The 23404-nt window shown below is 40.5% G+C and overlaps 1 protein-coding gene across 6 annotated transcripts in view; it reads left to right on the top strand.

Moving 5' to 3' along the window:
• LOC118803229 (coiled-coil domain-containing protein 136) overlaps positions 1-23404 on the top strand; it is a 70226-nt gene that overhangs the window by 30739 nt on the left and 16083 nt on the right. For all 6 annotated transcript variants that reach the window (XR_005006840.1, XM_036563771.1, XM_036563770.1 and 3 more), the window contains 5 exons: positions 2360-2704; positions 4700-4774; positions 10065-10376; positions 20457-20574; positions 22643-22934. Coding sequence is in view for 5 of the 6 variants with exons in the window: in XM_036563771.1 (XP_036419664.1) it covers positions 2360-2704; positions 4700-4774; positions 10065-10376; positions 20457-20574; positions 22643-22934 (1142 nt within the window). In the remaining variant the exon portion in view is untranslated. The remainder of the gene's footprint in view (positions 1-2359; positions 2705-4699; positions 4775-10064; positions 10377-20456; positions 20575-22642; positions 22935-23404) is intronic.

Below are 23404 nucleotides of genomic sequence, written 5' to 3'. Positions count from 1 at the left end.
GAAATCAATCGTTTGAAAGCATGTGTCTGACATGACCATGTGATGCATTACTGCCATTCTGATTGGCTGTCTCATGAAACTTGATTCAAAAAGTTGAGACAGTTGCAACTGTTGCAGCTGAGTTTTAAGTGAGTTGCAGGAAACTTTACATTTTGCAACTCATCTGCAATTTAGTGTCACGTTTTTTAAAGCAACTAAAGTTGCATGTAAGTTTGACCATGTTAATCCAGCCTCGGGACCTTGAATGAGACTTCCAAGAGTGATTGACAGAGTAGTGAGGAAGAGAGAGAGAGAGAGACAGAGGGTGTGTCATACTATTTATATCTGACTGGCTCCTCAGTCTGGTTTCTAATAAGGGGCACCAGCAGGGCGAGACAGAGAAAGAGGGAGAAAGTGGAAGGGGGGGTCAGCCTGTCATTGATTTACACTCTATTTAGCACTGACTCTTAGTGACGTTCCTGTAGGGACGGTGTGAATTCTCCTTTAGCTCAGAGCTAAATGCAGTCTTACTGCACAAACAGTGCTTTCAAAGATGCTGTCACAATGGAATAACACACTAGAGTCAAAGGGAATCTTCTTATTCTCACCTCTGTATCTAAACAACCAAACAAGGTACCGTTTAAGAACATAATGAGACCAAACACATTTTAAAGAGATAATAACGCCTGCCTAAACCAGCACAAACTGACTATATTGGTGCGATTTGGACATTGGTAGTCATTAATTTCTCAAAAACTGTACCCACACCAAGCGAGGCAGGTAAACCAACTTGCATAATATATCATAAATATGAGTAAATACATACATGCAGTAAATATGGATCATACTGTCTGATACAAAAAGAAAAACACCAAGAGATTTTTTTAAACCAAAGAATCAAAATAAAATACAAAAACACTTATATAGCATAAAGCTAGCATGTGAGTAATATATTCCATCCATATGAGGATGTTGTTTTCTGTCATAGATTATTAAATATACGTGTCCATGTATGATATGAGGATATAAGTTCATATATGTGTCATATATTTGAAATCCATATATTGCCATAGATCAGATTTCCGTATGAGGAATCAAAGGGAATCTCTGTTCCCATCTCTGTATCTACATGACTGATTAAGGTAAAGTTTAAGGATGTAAAGGGACACTAAACACATTTGGGAGGCTTTACAACCTGAACGTGTCTTGGCCTTGTTGCTGTACTCAGTCTGGGCACTAGAGGGCTCCCTTGTTTCTCGACAGCATCCACAGAGTCGGCAGCGCCGATGCTGAGTGTGCGTGTGTGCTCGTGCATACGTGTGTGAGCATGTGAACGTGCTCTGGGGGCGACCCCTAATAGACAACAGGTGAAAGGAGAAGGGCAGTTAATTCCAGAGTGTTTTGCGTGTTTTAGAGCAGGGGTCCCTGTGTTATGGTGGTCTGTAGAAGTGGGAGGGAGAGGAGAAGCTGAGGCTGGCAGGTGAGGCCGTGGGGGAGGCTCTCCTGGGTGTATGTGCGATTTATCTGGAGGGAACAGGTGTAGGGGCGAGAGGAGGGGGGCTGGACTGAGCTGGGGTCAGAGAGGAGAACTGGGAATACAAGCAAAGCTCAGGAAATTCCCTTAATGCTGTGGACTTCTAATGTTATTAGACTTTAAAGGGCCCATGCCCTACATTTTACTTGTGTTTTATTTTTTTCCTCAATGTCCACTTGTAACATTGGTGTAGTTTTCTGTACATGACCATTTCCTCCAACCTCTCTTTATTCCTTAGATTTAAACTAAGGCCTTTGATTTAACCTAAGGCCTTTACTGGGCCTTTAAGACTGATCTATGATAAATGGGCTGTTCTGATTGTCTTTTACTTCGTGAAAGAAGCACTAAATGTGCTAAAACCCTCCCTAGAACTTCAGTATAAATGGGCTATTCACTTTTTTCAGTTCCTTTGGTCCATGTTTTCTGAGCTTGCCTTACACAAATCTGGAAAAACTTTCAAATCCATCAAATCATCGTTAAAAAGTCAAAGAAAGAGGTAAAAGTGTTTTATCATTTAATTTATCATTCAGTCTTTTGCTCACATAAGATTTTTTTTACAAAATAACAAAACACTCTAATCTGATTTTGACATATAATACAAATACAAATACATACAAATATGTACTATTAGATGTTCATCAAAAGTGTAACTATACAAAACTTTTATCACGTTAAAACAAGAAGAACAAGTTCTGTGGAATTTAATTTATCAAACTTAATTTAGTAGCTGGACATGAATGGGTTAAAGAAAGGACAGTCAAGAAAACAACAACCAATCAACGTTACTCTGAGCACGTCCACTCAAATCAACTAATCTCTCTCTCTCTTTCTCTCTTTTTCTCTCAGATGACCTCTGCGAGCTGAAGGCGGAGCGTCCAGGCAACGAGCTGACGGCCAAAGAGCGGGAGTCTCTGGAGGAGAACGATGAGAAGGAGGAGAAAGAGGTGGAGGTGGGGAACGGAGAGAAGGGCGTGGAGGAGGGGAATGGAGAGAAGGGCCTGAAGGAGGAGAAGGAAGTGGAGGAGGAGGAGAAGGCAGGAGATGAAGAGAGAGAGAGGGCGAGGGGGCTGGAGGAGGAAGAGGCAATAGAGGTGGAGGAGCTCCGCGCACAGGTGGTCCAGCTGCTCTTGGAACTGGAGGAGGCCAGGGAGGTGTCCCAGAGACATGAGGACAGCTACAACGAGCTGCAAGGTGTGTGTGTGTTTTTGGGACATCACTATTGGGAGTTCCCAGCCAACATGCTCAGCTGTCACTGCCCTGTCCAGCCAGCTGTCCATCTGACTCTGCTGAATCATGTGCACACGCGCACATACACACACATACACACAATGTAGGGTCATACTGTATGTGTGTGTGTATATGTGGAACTAAATGTATGTATAAATGTATGTAAGGCCACCTACAACACATACACAGGAACTAACACTGTAAAAGAAACACAATGCTCGAGCATTTGTGAAAGACATGTGTCAATATTTGCAAGATCATATAAGATGTGAAATATATTATGAAGAAATTGATATTGTGTGGGCCCTCAACACCTTAAAAAGCCAGGGGCCTGCCGACGGGCCCAAAGGTTTATTACACACTTCTATAACCTAAGAATAGCTCAGTCAGTTTTCATTGAAGTCCCTGTAGTTACTGAATAATAAGCTTTAGTATGTAATAAGCCTGGGATTTTAAGAGGTTAATAAAATAGCACTCATATGAAGTGCACTGTTTCCTGAGTCTCCTTCTTCTATGCCATGCCACAGTATGTTACATGCATATCTTGCACTCCCTCATTCATACTGTTCTGGAATGCTCTCCCCATTCACATTGTTCTTGAAGTTTTCCCCATATTCACACTGTCCTAGAATAATGTCCTCACACATTTGCGCTGCTCTTGAATGTTCTCCCCATTTACACTGTTCTAAAATGTTCTCCCATTCATGCTGTTCTAAAATGCCCCCTTTACTTACACTTATTTAGGTATTCTTCCATTCATGGTGTTCCAGAGTGTTCCCCCACTCCACACTCTTATAGAATGCGCTCCCTCGTTTACAGTGTTTTGGAATGTTCTCTCCCATTCACACCGTTCTAAAATCTTCTCTCCATTCACACTGTCCTAGAATGTTCTCCCACATTCACACTGTCCTAGAATGTTCTCCCACATTCACACTGTCCTAGAATGTTCTCTCAAATTCACACTGTCCTTGAATGTTCTACCACATTCACACTGTCCTAGAATGTTCTCCCACATTCACACTGTCCTAGAATGTTCTCCCACATTCACACTGTCCTAGAATGTTCTCTCAAATTCACACTGTCCTTGAATGTTCTACCACATTCACACTGTCCAAGAATGTTCTCCCACATTCACACTGTCCTAGAATGTTCTACCACATTCACACTGTCCTTGAATGTTCTCCCACATTCACACTGTCCTAGAATGTTCCCCCACATTCACACTGTCCTAGAATGTTCTACCACATTCACACTGTCCTAGAATGTTCTACCACATTCACACTGTCCTTGAATGTTCTCCCACATTCACACTGTCCTAGAATGTTCCCCCACATTCACACTGTCCTAGAATGTTCTCCCAAATTAACACTGTCCTTGAATGTTCTACCACATTCACACTGTCCTTGAATGTTCCCCCACATTCACACTGTCCCAGAATGTTCTCCCAAATTAACACTGTCCTTGAATGTTCTACCACATTCACACTGTCCTAGAATGTTCTCCCAAATTAACACTGTCCTAGAATGTTCTCCCAAATTAACACTGTCCTTGAATGTTCTACCACATTCACACTGTCCTAGAATGTTCTCTCCATTAATGCTGTTTAAAAATGTTCTCTTCCATTCACATTCTCTATAAGACAAGAACTGTTCTAGAATGTTCTTATCCATTCACACTGGTTCATTTGGTTTATCAGGTTCTTGTTGTGGAATATTATAAAGCCAACTGCCAACACTGGGATATTAGTGAGTCAGTGTGCCGTAGTCTTAATCCTAATCATGACCTGAGTATTACTCTAAACCTCTGTAAGTAAAAAATGGGTTTGCTTTCTCACTTCAAAAAGAAACTTATAGATTTTCGAGAAATCGCTTAGCAAAGTCATGACAGTTTCTCACTGCCAGGAGCTCAGCTTTGAAACTCATTCCCTCTCTGCCCACCCCCATACTTCTCTGTCTGCAGGCCTTTTGGAAGAAGAGCGCTTAGCCAGCGCCCACCAGGCTGAGAGCTTCACAAGACAGATCCAGAGACTTCAAGGTATTTTAGCATAGACACACACATACACACCACACATACCCTCATACAGCCGTATGCCTGGTCATGTTTTGTTGATTGTATAAGTGAAAAATAAATGAGCACGTCCTCTACGGAGAACACACCCAAATATAGTAATTTACTGCAAATTTTAGTGCACAATTTCTATTTATTTGTTTAACATAAAATATAAAATGTGCTAACGTTTGCACAGGCCACATTTGATGTATTATTTTTCCCTACATATTCAGTAAATAAACAATAAATATCCATTGAAATGTGCAGCAGTGTGTTCTGTGTAAAGGGTGTGTTAACTTGTTGTTTTATTTAGAAAATTAACACATTGTTTGACCAGGGGTGCCAAAACTTTTGCACATTCATGCTCTCAGTTGTAGCCACCTCAGCCTTATTTACCAACTAAGAAAACACAACTCAACAAGACAAGTAGAGCCTGGAGTTTTTTGTCTTTAAACTTTCAAGTCATCTCAGTGCCTTATTTCCAGTTCATACACTGCAGACAGTGTGTTTAGCTGCTGACGAATTAATGTCTATTTCTCTTTCCCTTATTGTTTGACAAGGCTGTGTTGATTTATAACCATAACTGAGAAACAAACACATGCCTAATCTGTCATACTGTCCTTGGTGTACCCAAAGATCCGTCGTGATTTATAGAGAGCACTTTGTTATTCATAACTCCGCCCGAAATAAAGAATGGCTCATACACTCCCTTCTTTCATAGATGAAGCTCTTATTATTTGGTAATATTTTGGAGTTTTGTCATATTAGAGCCTAAAGAATTTGTCACACAAAGGCCCATGAGAGGTTACTGTGTGCCTTCATACTTGGCCTTATGAGCGTCCACACTGGTTGAGGTTATCTTCATGATATCAGTCAGTGGATGTCATGTAGACAGAGACTGAGAGCACACAGGTCAGAGATGGTCAGAGATGGCCCGAGACAACACAGTGTAGCTTATGAAGTGCAGCTTTTCAAAGTGATGTCACGTCCCACGAAGCCAACATCCTGTCTGCTTTTGATTGAGTGGTGGTTCAAATAGGACATGGTGTCTGAGGAGCTGAGTGAGAGAGATGGAGGGAGAGTCTCCCTCAAGTCTGTGACTTGTTAGTGGTTTCTGCTGTCCAAACTGCAAAACTTATTTCCCAAGACAAGACTTCTGTTAGAAGTACATACTGTACACTCACAGTCCACTTTATTATTTACATTTACTTATTTATGCGAATTTATTGTATTATATTATATATCTATATGTACATCTTATAGGTCCACAGTACAGTACTGCACAAAAGAGACCACCCATCTTTTATTTAGCCTACAGTAAAAACGACTATAAGGTCAATGTTTTTCATTTTTCAGCATCAGAAAAAAGCAGAAAACATACTTAACAGAAATTACACACAAAAAAAATTCAGTTCATTGAACTGAACATGTTAACAGAAAATATGACTCAGATTTTTGTTCTCATAAACTTAACTTGGAAATTCAGTGAACTTTTATGTTGATGCCGAATTTTTGTGAAGCCTGTAACTAGTTAAGTTTCTGAATTTCAAATAATATGTTAATAAATGTGAAACACACATTATTCTTAATATAATTAACTTAATATTAGAAGTTCAGTTAACTCAAAATTTCATGTTTACACAAAATATCACATATTTTTAAAGAAAACTGCAGGGAAATTTCTCTACACTTCCAAAGTTCAGTCGGTTGAATTTTCTGCTTCTCATGATCTATTAAATCCCAAACACATTAAATAATAAGGTCTGGACTCTGGGGTGGTCAGTCCATTGCTCTGAGAACACCAGCAGCTTCTTTGTTTGATTTGCAAGTTTCTCAGTAAAGGCTTATTGGCCGCTACACATCCTTTCAGACCCATAGCGCTGAGTCGTCTTCTCACAGTGTAGATTTTTTTCAGATATAAGAAGGAATGGAGGTTGATTTTCTCCTCTCTCTCAAACATGAAATGTTTAGGTTCTGTTTATCTGTTGGAGACAGTTTTGGTGGTCTACCAGGCGTTGCATGGTTGTCAGGGGTCCCATTTTCACTGTAGCTTTAATTGTTTTTTGAGCTCCAGTTTGGAAACTCCTGTTATCCAGACTTTATTTGGGTGCTCTTATGAGTGTATCCAGCACAGCAGTGTTGCTTGGATTTTTGTCAGTGTCACTGCTGGGTTGAGAGTGGTCCACCATCTAAAAATATCCAGCCAGGCTTGGCTTTGTGGTCAGAAACTCGCTGCTGATGAAAGGTCAGAGCAGTGGTTCCCAACCCTGATCCTGGATAAAACCTGTCCTGCACATTTTAGTGTCATCCCTGCTCTAAGACATCTGATCCAGTTTATCACCTTATTAACAAGCCATTTCTGGGCAGCAGATGGGCTACAGTCTCTAAGAGAAAATCTACAAGGTATGTGTTTCTAATAAAGTGGCCAGGGAGCGTAGAGGCCAGACTGTATATGGACTGTGAAAAACTAGAACATGTAACACATTTATAACATAAACACCACAGTTTAAACCTAAACACAGCATGATTATTTCTGAAAATAAGTCTTCTTAAACACTGATATTTATTTGGTTTTGCAGTCAAGCCTTCTCCAATTTGTTCTTTAACAGGGGACCAGCCCGACTAATCACTGTGACATGTTTTTAAAAGTGTTAGAGAGCCTAAACATTCAGATTTATGACGTGATGTCAGCATCAGATCCTCTATCTGCTGTCATTATTGCGGCAGCACAGGGAGAAGAGCACTCTGCACTGCTGAAACACAGCTGCGACAATTCAGGAGTCTCTCACAGCAGCGCGACTTTTAGAGTGAGGTTTATTGCAGCGCTTCAGGAAGACTCCTGCTGGGTATAATGCACACTGGAGGTGTTTTGTTTTGGCGGTTTTGATTTAGTACCATTTTCCAGTGCAGCTGTAGTGTCAATTATACTGAGAATATACTTTACAGAGAGCTAAGATCAAGCCCTAGGCAAACTGAGGGGGGAGGATTCCTGACCACACACAGTAGAGTCACCTGTTTGAGGTTTTAGGCACCAAAACTGTCATTAATTTTTATATGGCCATTTTCCAACCTCTTCTCATCCTGTGAATGAGTTGTTTTTTTTTTTTACTGTGCCTTTAAGAGCAATATATGCAAATGAGCTCTGTGCACTCAAAATGCAGTCCAGGCTGAAACACTCCTTATAACTTCAGTGTAAATGGGTGGGGCTAAACTGCTGTAGGCTGAACAGGTGGATATACACCAATAAGGCATAACATTATGACCACCTCCTTGTTTCTACGCTCACTGTCCATTTTATCAGCTCCACTTACTATATAGGTGCAGTTTGTAGTTCTACAGTTACAGACTGTAGTCCATCTGTTTCTCTGAACACTTTGTTAGCCCCCTTTCACCCTGTTCTTCAGTGGTCAGGACCCCATGGACCCTCACAGAGCAGGTACTATTTGGGTGGTGGATCATTCTCAGCACTGCAGTAACACTGATGTGGTGGTGGTGGTGTGTTAGTGTGTGTTGCGCTGGACTGAGCGGATCAGACACCTCAGTGTCACTGCTGGACTGAGAATAGTCCACCAACCAAAAATATCCAGCCAACAGCGTCCTGTGGGCAGTGTCCTATGACCACTGATGAAGGACTAGAGGATGACCAACACAAACTGTGCAGCAGCAGATGAGCTGTCGTCTCTGACTTTACATCTACAAGGTGGACTGACAAGGTAGGAGTGTCAATAGAGTGGACATTGAGTGGACACAGTGTTTAAAAACTCCAGCAGCACTGCTGTGTCTGATCCACTCAGACCAGCACAACACACATTAACACACCACCACATCAGTGTTACTGCAGTGCTGAGAATGATCCACCACCAAGATAGTACCTGCTCTGTAAGGGTCCATGGGGGTCCTGACCACTGAAGAACAGGGTAAAAGGGGGCTAACAAAGTATGCAGAGAATATATATATATATATAGTGAGTGACAGAGTCTTCTCTACGCCACAATAAGGGTGCCCTTATCGCAGTAAAACAAATGTGTGCATCTTCTTGAGCTGCTGTGTGAGGTGCCTGTGTGCTGTATATGCAGAGTGTTCCTTAACTGTGTGAGTGAAAGAGGGAGATGGAGTGTGAAGTGTGGACATAGACTAATGTCAGGATTAGGACAGGTGCCAGCAGGATATCTCTGTACACACAGAGAGATCAGCACAAGCTAAGCCTCTCTACTCCTCTCTCTCTCACCCACTACCCCACCAGACTCTGTTTGGAGTCCTATAGAATAGCAGTCAAAGTCTGAACACACTTAATTGAATGTTTTTCATAATATGAAAGGGGAATTCCACCAAGTTTTCAATGTGTTTATGCTAAATTCAGTTACTGACATGTAATCAAAGTGATTCAGATTGGTTTGATTTGAAATGGTTGCATCATGGAGAAACTTAAGAAGATTTAGGAAACTCATTTTCGTTATGGTGGGCGTGACAGGAACTAAGAGTCGTGATTTCTGCAAGAATAGCCATTTTACTTACTATCTAAAATGACTAGTAACTCTCCACGTCTTCTGAGTTTTATGTGTGATGTTGATAATAGTGGTTAATCTGAACAGATACTTTTTTGAATAATGTTTAGCCTTTGTTTGCCTTTCTGCCATGAATATAGTATATATTTTCAAAAGGCCAAAAACGTATTTCAAAACTATTGTAAAACAACATTTCAGGCACCAAGCAGCAGATTCATAACATTTAATGTAAGATCTTTCTTTGAGGGAGCTTTTAGAGGAATTAAACACTAAAAACTGGTTCTTATCATCACCATGATAAGGTAAATGACTTTGTTTATGAATAAATTATGTAGAAATTTTAAAGAATTAGTGGAATTTCCCTTAAAAACAAGGTTATCTGAGGTCCCAAGTTGATGCAGATGTATGAAATTATATTTTAAATTAAAAAATAATTTTTTGCTCATTGCATAATTTCTTATGTTATTTTATAACTTCTTATTTATTATTTATTCTTAAATATTATTCTTATTTGTTATTTCTTCACTTGTATTAAAAAATGGTAAAACTAGAATTATAATTAGAACTCTGTGTCTAAGTGTTGGATTATTACTGAGTGCTTGTCCTCTCTCAAACTAGTATCTTTCATTCCTTTGCCTTAAACTGATACCAATCCAGTACACTGACTCAGGACCCTGCTATACCGCAGTGCCACCATTTCATCATTCCTCCACTTTTTCGTCTCCTATCCTTAGTGTTTTTCATTCTCATTCTCCTCTCTCTCCCTGCAGCCCAGCTGCGCTCAGTGCAGGAGGAGCTGGACAGCCTGGAGGAGGAAAAGGCCAGCGAGCTGTGGGAGGCTCAGGAGGAGCTACGTGCGGCACAGGTAGAGGTGCAGGACCTACAGCAGGCGGCAGAGGAGGCTGCGGCGGAGCGGGAGAATGACATCGCACTGCTGCAGGAGGAACTGTGCAGGCTGCGGGCCGAGCTGCAGAGACTCCACTCCACCACGCAGGAGTACGAACTGGAATTGACCACTCTGAGGGCCGAAATCAGCATGAAGAGCCAGCGCAGGGAGCAGCAGGACCAGGCAAACACTGAGGGTCAGTTACACTACACTATAGTCCTGTATTGTAGAATATAACGGTACATATTAGGGCTGTAAACATGCATCACTATGCACTGATCTGAAGGTGGTGATTCAGCTACATTGCATGGTGTGTAATCCCTCCAGGCACATTTGCATATTAAGTGTATTTTTAAAAAATCCAAATCATAACAAATGAATTGAATCAAAACAAATGATGGTTTGATTATGGCAAGGAAAAACTCTCTAAGAGCAGGAGAGGAACCAGGACTCAAAAGGGGAACCCATCCTCCCCTGGTCAACACCAGATAGCAAACAATAAGGTTTGACCGTCAGTATCAGTATAAGACAGGGAAAAGGAGAAAAGCAGGAGAAGCATGATTAAAAAATGCAGCAGTATCATCAGGAGGGTCAGTTCATGCAGGTGAAGTTTGTTCAGCATTGTACAGCGGGAAGCTCCATGGTGGTCACACTGATCCAGAAGGCTGGCGAGCAGTGGGCACCCGATCAGGGCAGATGAAGCAACAGCATCAGACGCACAGGATGGGCAGTTATTCAACTCAGCAAAGAGACAAACAGTTAGTTCTGTTAATACAGACTGATTACAGTATAAAGTGTTAACGGAGTGCAGCAGAGACTCCGGCAGGTCAAGCTAATAGAGCCTCACTAAAGGAAGAGCCAGAAAGGTAACAGAGACATGAGGCTCCCTGAGATGTCAGCGCCCCTCCGCTCCACCCTTAACAGATTTGAGTGAACACATGAGAGCAGTGGGACGACAGCACCAATACTGCACCTTTCATCTAACAGGAAAAACGAATTACCAAAGGTTTGACTAAACAAGTGGTTTTTTTTCTAGCCTAGACTTGAAAACAGAGGCTGTGTCTGAACACTGACTGGAAGGTTATTCAAAAGCTGGGGGGCTTTCTATGAGGAGGCTCTCCCCCCTGATGTAACTTTATTAATTCTAGGTACTAATAGTGAGCCAGCAGATTATGATCTAAGTAGGCATGATGGTTCACTCAGGTACTGAGGGTTCATTTAGAGCTTTATATGCCAGTAAAACATTTTTGTACTCAATGTGGAATTTAACTGCCAACCAGTGTAGGTTTGATAAAACTGGGCTGATATCAAACTTTCTGGTTCAGCGTTCTGGACTAACTGAAGCTTGTTGAGGCTTTTGCTGGAACATCCAGACAGCAGGGCATTACAGTAAACAAGCTTTGAGATAATAAATGCATGAACTAGCTTTTCTACATCCTGTAGAGACAGTGCCTTTCTTAAATTAGCAATATTGCAGAGATGCAGGAAGTCTATTCTAGTAATGTTGGTTATATGTGAATTAAAGGCCAGATCGGGATCCATCATGACACCAAGGTTTTTACAGATGTACCTGATGCAACTGAGAAACTATTAAGTTTAAGCACTAAATTAGACAGTTTGTTTCTAGCAGCTAGTAGATTGGATCATGATAGGTTCAAGCCTATTGATGTACAAAAATAAGCTGCTACTTATTTAGCTGCTACCTCATAAATTATGCTTTTCTATAGGAGTGTTAAGAAAGAGTTTTCAATGGAGAAATGTAAACTTTGCACTGTGGTAACACATTTAACAGAAACACCAATTAATATAATCATAACAAGCCTCCAAATAGTTACCCATTTAAAAAATACATTTTTCAGTGCAGGAGGTCCTCAAGATTAAGATCATTTGTCCCATTACAAGGTCTCTAATCTTATCCACACAGGGCCGGTGTGGCAGCAGGTTTTTATTCCAACCAAGCAGAACCACAGCTGATTCTACTTGTTTAATCAGTTGGTCTCAATCTTCAAACAGCTGATGAGTCAATCATGTATTTGGTGAAATTAAAAATCTGCAACAACACCGGCCCTTTACAGGGAACACTGGACATCCCTGTGGTCCCCTTGAGTGGAGACTGTAATCCATACTGTGTTATTCTTCAGGATAGAACAATTTTTCCCACTCATCATTTCAAACACACTTTTATATTCTGTGTTTTATTACGATCAACAGACAGCACAGGCAACTCAGCTACACTTGTTAGCATAACCTCTCCCTGCTGTCTCCTATCGTCCCTATTTTTCCATATAGGTATGTATTGCTTTCAAGCTCAGCATCTGTAGTACAGGGCACTACCAGCAAAATCCAACTACATGCCCACTGGAAAACTCTCAGAAATCTCTTACTGGAATATGGCTGCCTCTAATTAGGTGAGAAGCGAGTCCAACACAGCAGTAATGAGACATTATAGTGGAACTCCACCAACTTCTGTTTCTATGGCCGGGCTGGGCCTGTAACTCAGTAGCAGTGTGTGCGAGTGTGTGGGAATATGAGAGTCTGGGGAGTGTGTAAGGCTTCCATCACTCTTCATGCACTGGTGTTGCGTTTGCCCTTAGGATTGTTTTTGTGCCCTAACCAAGGGAAAAAATTCTGATGACTTCAATGCTGCAAAGGAGTGTAGATTTCTTGGCACTTTCTCAGTATTTGTAAAACTTCTCATTATGTATTCATGGTAGGTTTGGTGTAAAAGGCAGGTTTTGGGGTTTTGGCAGGTAGTTTACTTTAAAAGCCATGCTAGCCAGTCCACTGTGTGGTCCTGCTCTTGTTGCTGGGAGTAGGAAGGAGGCTGTAAAGTGAGGTTTGGCTTGAGGTGGAGGTTACTGTGTCAAATCACGTAGAGGTGGGAGAGTGCTGATATTTGTGGCCTAGCTGAAGGCCTAGCTCTAATAGTCACTAGTCTTTATCTAGTGATAGAAAGCCAGTAGCTCACAGAATGCTGAAACATTTTACTGCCCAACATGGGCAAATATGTGGACCATCTACTCTGTAGACAGATTATAATGAGTTAAAGAGAACAAAGCCAAAGTATCTGAATGTATTGGCGGCAAGATGTGGGGTCAGTAAAAGTGTGGAGGTGCTGTGTCCTTCACTCTGTTCTCCTCCTACATGGCCTGCTGTTAGTCTGTGTGTGTGTGTGTGTCTGTGTGTGTATGTGTTTGTATATGTGTGTGTGTGTGTGTGAGGGTGGACTGCATGGACAGGCTGCTGACTGGCTACAGCTGCTAAAGGAGAACCCTATGCTATAATGTGGTGGTTCCACCAGACCACTGAGTAACAAACACATCAACACCACACAAGGGTTGATAACTAAATAATAAACCTGATTAAGCTTTTGTACCATTTAATAACATAGATGACGCTGACCAATGGGGTCTGTAGCAGACAAGATAAATTAAAAGATGAATTTATATCAATTTACATGTTGTGTTGATAAATAAGTTTACACCTCCTCTAAAAAGAACACACTTCTGCACAATTACTGTTTCTTTGCTGAATTGAACATATTGAAAAAAAACATTAAATGTATCGTGTGCAAAAGTTATTTTTCCAATATGTTAAACTCAGCAAATAAATAGAAATTGTGCACTAAAATGTGCAGAAAAATGCTGTATTTAAGTGCGTTCACTGTAGAGAAAGTGTCGCTCAGAAAATCAACAAAACATGTAATTTGGCCAGGGGTGTTCAAACTTTTGCATATGACTGTAAACAAGCACAAGTGCATGAGCGCGGATGTGTTTAAGGAGTGTTGTGTAGTTAAAGGCTCGTCTGACTCGGTGGAGGAGGAAGTGTAGAGGAAAGCTATTTCTTATACACACTAAATCCCGGAAAGCCTCAGATAAATCACACAGTGTTAAAATGTCAGTGTTTCTGCTTGTGCGACACAGATAAGATCTAAACCTCATTACTGCAGACCCGTCTTTTTCCTAACGCTGCGCATCTCCTGCTATTCATCACTACGTTATAATTTCACAGGCTGTTTTTTTTCTGCTTGACCTAAATGATGAATAATTGCCCCATTTAAGGAGAAACGTTTATTTTGGTGATGCTTCTTATAAGCCTCATCATTTCATTCAGTGGTCAGGAGCACTGCAATCTGTAGTGATGCATCTCACCACTGCGGCAGAGATTCCTCCAGCCTTTCAACGTGAACGCCTATTAAACTCTAATTATATGGTTAATGAGAGAGGGAGAGAGAGGGGGGGTTGAGAAAGAGGGAAAAAGAGAAAATGGGGGAGAGGGAGAGATTGAAGGGCCGAAAGAGAGAGATTGAGAAGAGGGAGGGAGAAAGACAGAGAGAGGGAGAGAGAGAGAGAGAGAGGGAGAGAGAGAGGGAGAGAGATAAAGGGAAAGAGACAAAAAGGGGGAGAGGGAGAGATTGAAGGGCTGAAAGAGAGAGATCAAGAAAGAGAATGAGACTGAGAGAATGGAGAGAAACAGAGAGGGAGAATGAGACAGAGAGAAAGAGGGAAGGTGAGAGAAAAGGAAGAGAAACAGAGAAAGTGAAAGGTAGAAAGAGAGTAAATTAAAAAATGATAGCAAGAAAGTAAGAAGGAGAGAGAGACAATGAGAGACAGAGTGAAAGAAGGATGGAAAAAAGAAGAGACAGAGAACAGGGGAGATAGAGAACAAAGGAGAGAGACAATGAGAGAAAGAGAGAAAGAAGGATAGAAAAAAGAAGAGATATCGAAAAAAGGGAGATGGAGAACAAAGGTGAGAGAGCTGGAGAGAGAGAGAGAAAAAGGGAGAGAGAGGAAAGAGGTGTGGACTGAGAGAAAGAGAGAAAGAAAGGGGGCGAAGAAAAAGGGAGAGAGAAAGAGATAAAAAAAGAGACAAAGTTAGAGAAAGAGGGAGTGAAAGGAAGAAAGAAAGAGGAGGAGAAAGGAAGAGAGAGAACGAGGGAGGCAGAGAAAGAAGGAGAGAGAGAAAGAGAGATGAGAGAGTGGTGGATTGAAAGAAAGACAGAGAGAGAAAGTAGGGAGACAGAGACAAAAGGGAAAGAGCGAACGAGATAGAATAAGAGACAAGAAGGGAGAGAGAGAAAGAGAAAACGGGAGAGAAATAAGTAGTGAGAGGGGTAGAGGGAGAGAAAAGGAGTTAGAGAAAGGAAGAGAGAAAGAATGATTGAGGGAGGAGAGAAAGGAGCCAGAGAAAAAGGGAGAGAGAAGGAGATAGAAGTAGAGAAAACAGGACAGAGATGGAGAGGAGAGGGAGAAAAAGAGAGATAGAAAGGAAGAGAGAGAGAAAGAGAGAGAGAGAGAGAGAGAGAGAAAGAGAGAGAAAGAAAAAAGAGTGAGAGAGAGAAAGAGAGAGAAAAAGAGAAAGAGAAAGAAAAGAGAGGGAGAGAGAGAGAGAGAAAGAGAGAGAGGGACTTTCATCAACCACATCATACAGCTGTGAGTCACGTCCTCAATGTTAATATAAGGCCGTGTTTATAGAGCTGCACACCTGCCACATCAAATATGAGCATCATTAAGTCATTACATGCTCTGTCAGTTGGTGTTAACACATCTTCAGTTTCACTACAATCACTTTTACGTAAATCTCTCTGCCCTGGCCTGCGTGTGTGTGTGTGCGTGTGTGTGCGTGTGTGTGTGTGTGTGTGTGTGTGTGTGTGTACATACAGTACTGTGTAAAAGTGAAGAGACCCTTCATTTATTTAATTTCCAGACAAGCAGCCATCAAGTACAGGTTATTCATTTTTCAGTGTAATTTTTGTCAATATTTAATGTGTCACTCTTTACCTTTATTACAGCTTCCATTCTTTTTCAGGAGACTCACTTTCAGTTTCTCAAAGAAATCTGCAGGGATATTTTTCCACACCTCCAAAGTTCAGTCTTGCTTCTCACAAGCCAAGTAATCCCAAACACACTGAGTGATGTTGAGGTCTGGACTCTGGGGTGGTCAGTCCATTGTTCTGAGAGCACCAGCAGCATCTCTGTTTGACTTGCAAAAGTTCTTTTTATGCCAGTTTCTTTTTTCTCACTGAAGGCTTGTTAGAGCTTGATTTCATCCAGTCTTTCAAAGATCAAAGCTTTATTTTTTTTAACTTGTGTTTTTTCACTTATAGATTTATCTTATATCTGATCTTCTCAGACATATCTCCTGAAAAATGAATCACTCGAACTTAATGACTGGAAATGACTGGAAATGAAGGGTGAAATGAAGGGTGGTCTTTATATGCGTGTTCCAAACTGCACATGGAATATTGATCATATTACACATGGGAATGGTGATGAATATGATCAGAATAAATAGAAAAGCAAAAAAAATCTTTACACTTAACATAACTTACACAGAGATATTTTACATATACACCGATCAGGCATTACATTATGACCACCTCCTTGTTTCTATGCTCATTGTCCATTTTACCACAGCAGTGCTGCTGGAGTTTTTAAACACTGTGTCCACTCACTGTCCACTCTATTAGACACTCCTACCTTGTCGGTCCACCTTGTAGATGTAAAGTCAGAGACGATAGCTCATCTGCTGCTGCACAGTTTGTGGTGGTCATCCTCTAGTCCTTCATCAGTGGTCACAGGACGCTGCCCACAGGACGCTGTTGGCTGGATATTTTTGGTTGGTGGACTATTCTCAGTCCAGCAGTGACACTGAGGTGTTTAAAAACTGATTCACTCATACAATCGCAACACACACTAACACACCACCACCACATCAGTGTTACTGCAGTGCTGAGAATGATCCACCACCCAAATAGTACCTGCTCTGTGAGGGTCCATGGGGGTCCTGACCACTGAAGAACAGGGTAAAAGGGGGCTAACAAAGTATTCAGAGAAACAGATGGGCTACAGTCTGTAATTGTAGAATTCCACTGATCTGCACAATTCAATCATTGTGAAGTAAACAGTTATCCACAGTGGTTTGATTTGAAATGATTCATTGTAGAGAAACTAACTCAGATTTCTTTACAGTGGTGGTGATAGGAACCAGATGTTTTGATGTCTACAAACTTAAATTTAGCAATTTAACTGCCAATAAACCTTCATGTGTCTTTTGAGTTTATATGTGTAATGTTGGTGATTGCAAAAAAGTGGTACAAAAGAACAAAAAAGTTGGGCGACTATTTTGCCTTAATAGCCCCCTGCATGTACCTGTGCAGGTATTTTAAAAATATATTTCAGACCAAAGCCTTATCTCAAAACTATTATTGAACAATTTTTCAGGCATTATGAAACGTATTTACAACCATTTTTGTAATTAAGATTGAGATTAAGAGACCCTTATTAGTCCCACAATGGGGAAATTTCACCTCCGCAATCTAACCCATCCGTGCAGTGAAACACCACATACACACTAGTGAACACACACACACTAGGGGGCAGTGAGCACACTTGCCCAGAGTGGTGGGCAGCCCTATCCGCAGCGCCTGGGGAGCAGTTGGGGGTTAGGTGCCTTGCCATGGACCATTGGCTCAGGAACGAACCAGCGACCTTCCAGTCACAAGGCTGGTTCCCAAACCATAATAACTTTATGTGCGTGAGCTTTTAGAGGAGGATGATGAATATTTAAATCTGTCATTTCGTCAAGCTTGTAGTCGGTTTCAGCATCGCTCCAAAAGTGTTTTGCTGCGTCTCACGGCAACGCTGCTCGCTTATTTCTGGTGCTGCGGTCTGTTTTCACACAGACGCAGACTGAGAAATCCGAAAGAAATCAGAGTACGAGTTTACATGCACTGAGAAATCTGATTACTGAGCTAAAATCCAGCTCTCTTTATCGGATTTCTTAATTGGATTTTAGACCGTACTCTGAGCTAAGAAATCACAGAATGCTGTTTACATGACCATTTGAATAATCAGATAACTGCACAAATGTTATGATATGATTAAGGATCAGATTATTGAGTGCATGCAATGTCATTGCACTGTTTGCACTGAAAGTGGCTGGTGTGCTACAGAAGTGCTTGATTTTGGACAAAAGCGTATAGCAGTGCGTTCATATCTTCTTTGGATCAATGTTTATAATACTTGTGCAAGCTCTGAGACACACATGGCATGTTGTAATGTCATAATGAGGGAGCAGAAGGCCTCCAGTGAGGCATTAGTCTCAGCGTTAGCAGGCGTGTTGATGTTCTCTCAGCTCAGCAGGCTCTCAGGTCAGCAGGCTCTCTCAGCTCAGCAGGCTCTCAAAAGTGGCTTCAGCTTTTTACTATATTAAGATGCGTACTGTAAACAGCATGCCTACGACTTCTCAGCACTGCACACTGATCCCAGGCCTGAACTCAACGCCACTGTGACCATCACACAAACCACACTGTCCATTCCCCTCTGATCTGTGACCAAATACAGTGGTCAAATTGTAAAATGGTCAAGCTAATTGCTGATGTTCTGCATGCCCTTTTGCGATGCCATTTGGGCCACTAATCATAGCCGTTCATCTCACACTAGCACACACATACACACCGTGATGATGGACTGCAGGGAAAGACAGATAAAGTTGTTTGTGCTATAGAGATGCCTGCAGGATTAGAGGAGCCGGACTGCTGGAGTGTGGCTTTGTCAAGGATATGCAAACGATCAGGGCTGGACAGTGGAATGACAGGTCAGGAGAGTGAACTGGACTGCATTTATGGACAGCTGTGGCTTATTTGCAAAGTGACTTGCAAATAAGCATTGATTTTTTACATACGGTACTGTGCAAAAAATTTACACAGCCGAGGAAATTGTGTAAAACCATTTGCATTTTTGCCAGTAAAAACTTTAGCATTCGAAAGAATGCAAATAAACATATATACAGCAAAGTGTATCATGAATTTCTCATTTTTAAAACATTATTAATGTCTTGGTTAGAAGAATACAGTTAGAAAAACATGGATCTTGCTGCATTCCAGTCATTGTATGGATTTGATGAAGGGAAATTCCACTAATTGCCAAGATTTCTGTCTAATTAAATGATTAAGATGTAAACAGTGTCATTCAGAGTGGCTTGATGTGAAATGCTCCCATCTAATGAAACTTACTGAGTCATTCACAGAGTCTGAAAAGTTTAATGCCTCTAAAACTCCCTCCCAAAAAGGTAATTGCATGTAATGGTTATAAGTACACTGCCTGATGCTGGAGACATTGTTTTATGATAGTTTTGAGGCAAGTTTATGGCTTCAAACATATTTTTAACCCTTTTTGTTGGCCTCTGGTGACCATTCAACTGGACCGACTCATCTGATATTTTTATTCATAGGCCTATAATTAAATGAAATAGTTTAAACCAATATGTAACAAATATTCAGTTAAAATATTTAATCTCTGATTTTAAAACAGGCTGAATATGCATTTTATGGCTAATAAATAAAAATGCATGTGGAATTTGCGACCCCTGCTTCCTATCATCACTGCTGTAAGGAAATCTGAGTTGGTAAGTGAGCATTTCAAGTTACACCACTCTGAATGTCTCTGTTTACATCTCAATGATTGAACCATCCAGAAATTTTGAAAATTTGGTGGAATTCCCCTTTAAATTACATCATCAGTACCTGATTTAATTTAATGAAGGATTGATTAGATAAAATAATGAATACTGGGCTTTCTCAAGGAGAGCTTTGGAAATGGTTTCACTAATGCAGCCAAACTTAAAATTACAGTGTATTATTTATTTATTTATTTTTTGTATGTTTTTTAATGTTTTTGGAACACATAATTGTGTACTGCCTAATAGATGGCTTTACACATCATTTTACTGTGTCCAGGGTCCTATATCATGGCATTTTTACTGCCATTTTAAAATAAAAGTTGGATACAAAATCAATCAAGTCTCACAGGTTGTGCCTTGCACTTCCCAGTCTTCACAGTCTATCCATGGAAACTAAGCTGCAAAATCAGGATGTTTTGAATTCATCATGGTTATGATGTCACAATTTACACATAATCCCCAGCCTGCAGTGGTACAACCAGTTCATGTTGAAGTGATAATTTCACTTCATTTGGGGTCAGCCAATCAGAGCAGAAAGTATTTACATACACATTTTAAAGTCACAGTAACAAAAACATACTGTTTAATTCTACAATAGAGAAAATGTTTCTAAATGGTCATATAAATATGAAATATGACTGTTTTTGTACATACAAACCACACAAATGTTGCAGGTGGCTTTCTGGTGCTTTTTTTTGTTATGCTACAGTATTTGGGTTGAGCTACAACGATGTAAGCTATTTACATCTCCTCCGTTGTCCCTTTTAAGTCTGACTTAAAAACCTAACCCTGTGTATGTGTTGTGTTTGGTCAGGGGAGGTGGGGCAGCTGAAGGAAGAGTGTCGCACTTTGATGGATGAGTGCCAGACTCTGAGGAACGACAACAGGCAGCTCTCCGAGAAGCTGCAGCTGCTGGAGCAGCAGAAAGCCAGGTGAGTGGCCCGATTGCCTGTCAATCAAGCACACAGATCAACCAGCGTACAACAGAACTCTGCACTGGAGCAGAATTCCTTCATGCAGTGATGTGAAAGTGCTTAACTCCTAGAGGTCACATTTATCGTTGGCCATAACATGGTGTAATTCACTTTTACTCATTTGTAGCTCAATGAAACAGTGGCTAAACACTGACAACATGACTGTTTCCTATTCCCCCTCCCACCACCCAATCTAACAGTGATCCACAAACAGAAAAAGACAAGAATAATGAAAGGGTTAACAAAGAAATAAAGCATCCAATATCGTGCCTACAGGTATATGACAGAATGCAGCGTTATAAAATAGAGGAATGATTTTAAGCCAACCTCAAGTGGTTTCTTTACACCCCATTGAATCTGAAACTTTTTCTACCACAAACATGCGGTCATGTGTTCCACAGCGCTGTATGTGTGGCCCAGGAGTTTTGCTCACACTCATCCCTTCTGTCAGCAGCCACAGGTCTGAGTATAGAATAACAGAAACGAAAGAACACTGAGGTTATTCAAAGATCACACAGTTAGGAATAACATTCGCTGACAGCTATAGAACATCTCTCAACATACTGCTGTCTCCCACAAGCGTTCCTGTTCTTGATGTATACATGATCTCCTTTACACACTAGTTAAACACACTCTTCTTAGCTCAGGGCCCTCAGGGCTCATTGTTGGGTGGTGCCTCATGCTTTAGTTAGAGGCAGAAATATGCTTGAGCATGGCAGAGGTGTCCTGTTTCTGTAATTACAACTCCCAACACTGACAGCATTGAAGAATGTTCAGGACGGTGGCTCTGAGTTAGTCTTTATGCATGTTGTACGTGACAATAGTTTAAGCTTACTTGATGCGTATGTGTGCATTTGCACATGAACTATGGAAGTCTGGAAAAGTCATGAGGTAGTTATAATTTTTCTGGATAGTTATGTTGAGATAACGAGTTAATTATCCTGTTATCTTATGATCACAAAGTTGTTATCTTGAAATAATAAGTTAATTATCTTGTTATCTTGAGATACCAAAATTGTTGTCTTGAGCCAATGATATCTCAAGATAACAATCCAGAAAATTATTGCAGCAGCGCATGGCCTCTCCTACGGAAGTACAAGAAAGGCCTTATGATAATTATAATTTTCTGGATTGTTATCTTGAGATAATGAGTTAATTATCTTGTTATCTTGGGATAACAATAGTTGTTATCCTGAGATTATGAGTTGATTATCTTGTGGTCTCAAGATTACAAAGTTGTCATCTTGAGATCACAACATGATTAACTCGTTATCTTAAGGTAACAATCCAGAAAATTATAGCAACAGCTCAAGGCCTCTTAGGACTTACATACTCTCCAGACTTCTGTACATGAACATTATTTTTTCTTTCAATTTTCTTTCTTTTGGCAGTTATGATATATATATATATATATATATATATATATATATATATATATATATATATATATATATATGTGTGTGTGTGTGTGTGTGTGTATGTATATTAATGTGAATCATCTTGGTGGCACAACAGACACTCTGCTTGGTCCAGTGATATCTAGGATGTCCAGAAGGCCAGGAGTGACGTCTTTCTCACAAAATTAGTCCTGCCCATTGGAAATTAAAATATTAATAAAACAAGAGTAGTACTATAATACTTGCATTGTTTAATTACAGACATTATTCTACTGAATAAAAATGAATTAAAAATGTATGTACATTTATTTAAACATGTATTATTTAGTTTCCAGAAATATCTAGGTTGCACCACCCTAGAACCCATTTACAACTTTATTTAGAAATACATTCGACTGTAGAATTCAACTTTTACAAAAATGCACTTTTGCATGAATGTTTTCTGACAGATTTCAGCAACTGCCTATGTGTGTTTTTACAGTCAACGGGTTTTAAATTCAAGCACAAGTGATGAATAGACAGATAGCAGACTGACTCCGTGATTCCATGTATTTGGTGTTCTTACTAATAAAATCAGTTTGACTGCTTTACGAACTGACCCATTCACTAGGTTTCTTCTTCTACTCCAGCTCCACTGACTCCTACCTGGCTGTCCGAGGAGAGCAGGACAACAATGAAAGCGCAAGACAGAACCATGGGCAGAAGGAGGAAGAAGAGAAGGCGGTAAAGGCCGAAGGCTACATGAGCATGTTGCAGTCGGAGCAGAGCGGGCGTGTGGTGGACGATTCCATTCAGAAGAACCTCTCCACTGAAGATAGAACCGTGAATCCTGTGGAGAGGAGCGAGGGCCTGTCCGAAGTCTTCTCCCTCCGAGACCAGCTCAAGCAGGCTGAGGAGAGAGCCTTCCAGGTCCAGAGGGAGGTACGTTATAGCAACAAATATATCACTTATTGAAGAAGTTCCAAATCCAGGCCGTTGAGACTGACATTTTTACAGTGTTCCAGCTCTTAATATGCCTTTGTCTGTAAGATGGGATAAGATAATTCACAGTGCTACAGCAGCAAAGGGATAGTAAGACACCCAAGAAAAGAAGTAACAAGAAAAGAATCTAGAAAGTACTTAACAAGGTAACAGTTAGTTACTTATTGCTGTATAGACTGTATATAATACTAAAGATAAAAAAAATCTAAGACAAAAAATATAAACTCTATCCTTCACATAACTCTGTTCACAAAAATTAACTATATAAATGTTATAAATAAAAAAGCAATATTTACACTTTAAGGATATTTTACCTGAATTGCACATGGAATATACTGTGTTCGAAATAGAAGAAAAATGATTCTCCAAAACAGGATTTGCAGGTGAACATGACTCAAACTGAAAATAAC

This window comes from Colossoma macropomum, unplaced genomic scaffold, assembly GCF_904425465.1.
Source record: "Colossoma macropomum unplaced genomic scaffold, Colossoma_macropomum, whole genome shotgun sequence".
NCBI lineage: Eukaryota > Metazoa > Chordata > Actinopteri > Characiformes > Serrasalmidae > Colossoma > Colossoma macropomum.
Note: the sequence above shows the minus strand (reverse complement) of the source record. Positions and strands in the feature narration are given on the sequence as shown.